Raw genomic sequence first — 5,223 nt, forward strand, 5'->3', positions numbered from 1 at the left:
GTGTGTGTGTGAGAGGTTTGTGTGTGTGTGTGTGTGAGGTGTGTGTGAACACATATTGAATTGTATGATGCTGCGTTGGAATCTGTGACTGGGATTCAGGAGTGATCTTGGAGAATTTTATTAATTTCTGCACTGAGGTCAGAGATAAGAAAACACTGTCTACACATCAACGTCTACATTGCTTCAACCTTATACCAGGTGATACTGACCGGAGGCCCTGCTGGTCCACGTGGTCCTGGAATTCCTGGTAAACCTGTCTCACCCGGTAAGCCCTGGAATAAGAGAAAGAGAATTAATTGCAGCAGATAGAGGAAGATTATACTTGGGCTGTGTTTGGGTCAAGGGACAAAGAAGGACCTCCTCTAAATGTTGGTGCTAAAACAGCAAAGATGGGAATTTTAGATACATTAATTATCAGGAGGTTAATGTTGCATTTGCAATTCCGGGACCTCGAGATTTAAATGGGGTACTCAAAGTCTGTGAATTTCCATTGGACTAGATATTGACCAAATCCAGTAGATGGCACCATTGGGCAATGCAGATGACTGTTTCCAAGTGTACTGTATACAAGTCAAATTTCCTGAAATGTGGTTCACTGTACGACAGGTCAGACTTGTTGAGAAATTGTTTGTTATGTTTCGGACAAAATCAAGGCTGAAAATAAACTGCAATCAAAACTGTTTGTGGCCAAGGTTACTTACACTCCAACTTGTAGAGGCTAGATGTGTAAAAATTTGGGCGCCACACATTCGGAATGATGTGAGTGAGTCAGAGACGGGGCAGATTAAGTTTACAAGAATTGGGCTGCAGGGATGAAAAATTTCAGCGATGATAGATTTAAAAGATTGGCTCCAATTTGCTTGGAGAGGCTGAGGGGAAATTTGATCAAAGTTTTCAAAATCAGGAAGGTTCTGGACTGGGTAGACAGGGAGAGACTGTACCTGCTTATTAATGGATTGAGACTGAGAGGGCACAGATTTACTGCACTTTGCAAAAGATGCAATTGTGATGTGAGAAAAACTTTTCTCATACACAGGAGTGGATTAGGTCTGGAATGATCTGGCTGGAAATGTGATGGAGGCAGGTTCATTTGAGGCATTCAACAGGGTATTGGATGATTGTTTAAACAGAAACAACTTGCAAGGGTATGGAAGAAAGGCAAGAGCTTGGCACTAAGTCAAAGCACTCCAAGAGCCAGTGCAGACACAATGGGCCGAATGTCACTTCAGAGCTGTAGTTGTAGTAGGGTTTTAGATCAGAGAGTATGCTGCCTGGCCAGCAAACAATCAAGTGTTTGTTAAGGACTTTGAGGCACATTGTGAAAGAAGAGTAAGGATATCTTTCGGTGTTATGGCTAGCATTCATTCCTCCATGCCCCTAACACCGCTAAAACAGATTCACTGCACATTCAACTCATTCTTGTGGCTCAACTCAGACTGTGCACCAAATGCCTGCCATTTTTGGCTGTAGATTGTAATTCAGAAACAACTCAGTGTGTGGGAAGCACTTTGGGACTTCCTCAGAGACCTAGTTATTCTCTGTCTGAATACAGTTTGCTTCTCATTACAAATCGTAGATCCAGAATCTTACCCTTGGCCCCGGGAGTCCATCTATCCCAGATTCCCCAGGAATGCCAGGGCTTCCAGGAGCTTCTCTCTGGAGGGAAAAAAAGGATATTATTATACATCAGAAAGGTTAAACAACAAAACCTCTTTGCACTTCCTGTTTCTCCCACCACAAGAATGGTTCAAACAGAATTACATTCCAGAAATGGAAGTTTGTAACACCAGCATTGCAGACACCATTGGAAATGTTATCCAAGTATTGAATAAGCCTTTAGTTATGTTTGACTTTTAGTCTTCAAAATAATTACATTTTCTTTCCCTTTCTATGTCTCAGTCTGAGGTTTCTCAGGAATTTGACAATGTATATCTTCATGAAATAACTATTGCTTTGTTTCTCACATGGGATGGAAGTGGTAGTGGTAATGTTACTGGAGCAGTAATTCAGAAGGCCACACCAATGTGCTGGTGACAAGAATTCAAATGCCACCTTAGCAGATCATGGAATTTAAATTCAATAAAATCTGGAATGAAAGATTAGTCTAATAGCAGACACGTGACCATAGTTGGTTTTCATAACAATCTTTCTGGTTCACTGGCGCTTTTTAGGAAACCAAATCTCATGTCTTTACCCAGTCTGGTTTACAAATGACTCCAGACCACACAGCAATGCGGTTGACTCTTATCCGCCATCTGAAATGGCCTAGTGAGATTGTCAGGTCTATCAAACCACTACAAAGACTAAACAAAGGAAGCTGGACAGACCACCTGGCATCAACCTAGGTACTAGAGTCAACAATGGCAAACTCAGCTTTGTCAAACACAAGCAGAGAGTGTTGGAGAAACTGAACAGGTCTGGCAGCATTTTTACGGAAAGAAGCCGAGTTATAACATTTTGAGTCCAGTGACCCTTCATCTGCTAATTATGGAAACTCCTCCTTACTAACCTTTGGCCATTTGTACCAACATTGGGGGAGCTGCCGAGATTGGTCACACTTTCAGAATCATGCCTTACAAACAATGTCCCAGGGCAGCACCATCCCTGGCTATGTCCTGCCCCACTGGCAGGGCAGACTAACCAGACGTGTTGGTACAGTGGTATACAATAGGGAGGGAGTTATCTTGAGAATCCACAACTCTGGACCCCATGAAGTCTCATGGCATCAGGTCAAATGTGAGAAAGGAGACCTGACTACAATGTACCTCCCCACACACTATAAATCCATACTCCTGCCTGTTGAACACCAGATGGAGGAAGCACTGAGGGTGGGAAGGATGTAGAATGTACTCTGGGTGGGGGACTTCAATGTCCATCGTTGACAGTGGCTTGGAAACACAGCTACTGACTGAGATGGTCAAAACTGAAAGAAGATGGCTGCTGGACGTGGTCTATGGATGGTGGAGGAGGAACCAAAGAGAAAGAAAACTGCTAGACCTCCCATTCACCAATCTACCTGCTGAAGGTACATCTGTCTTTGAGAGGATCAGAAGGAGTGACGACTGCATGGGCCAAAGGCCCATCTTCACCTTAAGAAGACTCTCCATCATGTTGTGTGTGAAGCTATCACTGTACTAAATGGATTCAAACAGATCTAGCAACTCAAGAACTCATGCCCAGTATGTCCCCACCTCTGCCATCACCATCAAGCCAAGGGATCAATCCTGGTTTAATGAAGGGTATAGGAGGAGATGCCAAGAACAGCGCCGGACATACCTAAAAATGAATTTCATAGAACTCCTACATTTTGGAAGCAGGCAACTCGACCCATACTGACTCTCCAAAGGGCATCCCACCTAGACCTACACCTTACACTATCCCTGTATTTCCCATGACTAATCCACATAGCCTGCACATCCTATGAGCAATTTAGCATGGCCAATCCTTCTAACTTGCACATCTTTGGACTGTGAGAGGAAACCCACACAGACATGGGGAGAACGTGAAAACTCCATACAGACGGATGCCCAAAGGTGGAATCAAACCTGGGTCCCTGGCGCTGTGAGGCAGCAGGTGCTAACCACTGAGCTACTGTACTGCACCATGCTGAAGTGTCAACCTGATAAGGTACAACATGGGTTAGTTGTGTGACAAACAGCATAAGCAGCAAATGGTGGTCAGAGTAAGTGATCCCATAACCAAAGCATCAGATTTAACTTCTGCAGCCTTGTCACGTCCAGTTGTGAATGATAGTGAACAATTAATCAACTCATTGTAGGAGGAGGGGGCTCCATAAATATTCGCATCCTTAATGATGAGGGAGTCCAGCACATCACCACAAAAGATAAGGCTGAATTATTTACATCTAACTTCAGCCAGAAGTGTTGAGTGAATGATCCATCTCAGCCTCCTCCAAAGGTCCCCAGTAACACAGCTACCAATCTTCAGCCAATTCGATTTGCTCCACATTTTTTCACAAAACGGCTGAAGACACTGGATACTGCAAATGGTTATGGGTCCTGATAACATTCTGGTAATAGCACTGGACTTGTGGCCCAGAATAAGCTGCACCATTAGCTAAGCTGTTCCAGTGCAGCCACCGCACTTACATCGAAACAGAAATTTGGGAAATTGCCCAGAAATATCATGTCCACAAAAAGCAAGACAATTCCAACCCAGCTACTTATCATCCCACCAGTTTACCCATTGACATCAGCAAACTGATGGAAACAGTAGGTGACAGTGCTCAATGCAGCATTTGAAAATGGATAACGTGCTCAGTGACACCCAGTGTGGGTTCTACCAGGCCCATTTGGCTCCTCACCTCGTTACAATCACAGACAAAACATGTACAAAAAAGTTGAATTCTACAGTGAGTTCAGAGTGATTGTTTTTGACACTAAGGCAGGATTTGACTGAATGTAGTACCAAGCAACACCAGCAGAACTGGAGTCGATGGAAATCAGGGCAGAGCTCACCCCTGGTTAGGGTCATTCCCAGCACAATGAAAGATAGATGTGGTTGTTGGAGGTCAATCAGTTCCAGGACATCTCTATAGCAGGTTCTCAGGGGAGTGTCCTAGGCATTACTATCTTCAGTTGCTTCATCGAAAGCTGTCCTACGATCATAAAATCAGATGCTTGCGAATGATTGCACAATGTTCATGTTCCATTCAGGACTCCTCAGATGTTGCATCACTGACTCCCTATCTGTTGCATTACAGCACTAAGTCCCTATCTGCTGCAATACAGCACTAACTCCCCATCTGCTGCATGACATCACTAACTCCCTGTCGGCTGCATTGCAGCACTAACTCCCTATCTGCTGCATTGCAGCACTGACTCCCGACCTGCTGCATTACAGCACTAACTCTCTATCTGCTACATTACAGCACTGACTCCCTATCTGCCGCATTGCAGCACTAACTCCCTATCTGCTGCATCGCAGCACTGACTCCCCATCTGCTGCATTACAGCACTAACTCACTATATGCTCCATTACAGCACTAACTCCCTATCTGCTACATTACAGCACTGACTCCCTATCTAATGCATTGCAGCACTAACTCCCTATCTGCTGCATTTCAGCACTGACTCCCTATCTGCTGCATTGCAGCACTAACTCACTATCTGCTGCATTACAGCACTAACTCCCTATCTGCTCCATTACAGCACTGACTCCCTATCTGCTCCATTACAGCACTGACTCCCTATCTGCTGCATT

General features: G+C 44.4%; 1 protein-coding gene across 1 annotated transcript in view; it reads right to left on the reverse strand.

Moving 5' to 3' along the window:
• Positions 1 to 5,223, reverse strand: part of LOC109925039 (collagen alpha-1(XVIII) chain-like) — a 70,784-nt gene that overhangs the window by 26,604 nt on the left and 38,957 nt on the right. Inside the window, exons 9-10 of the mRNA XM_048614688.1 lie at positions 1,591 to 1,656; positions 210 to 272 (exon numbers count right to left, since the gene is read on the reverse strand). Of these exons, the coding sequence (XP_048470645.1) occupies positions 210 to 272; positions 1,591 to 1,656 (129 nt within the window). The remainder of the gene's footprint in view (positions 1 to 209; positions 273 to 1,590; positions 1,657 to 5,223) is intronic.

The sequence above is a fragment of the Rhincodon typus genome, chromosome 30, assembly GCF_021869965.1.
Source record: "Rhincodon typus isolate 14 chromosome 30, sRhiTyp1.1, whole genome shotgun sequence".
Classification (NCBI taxonomy): Eukaryota; Metazoa; Chordata; class Chondrichthyes; order Orectolobiformes; family Rhincodontidae; genus Rhincodon; species Rhincodon typus.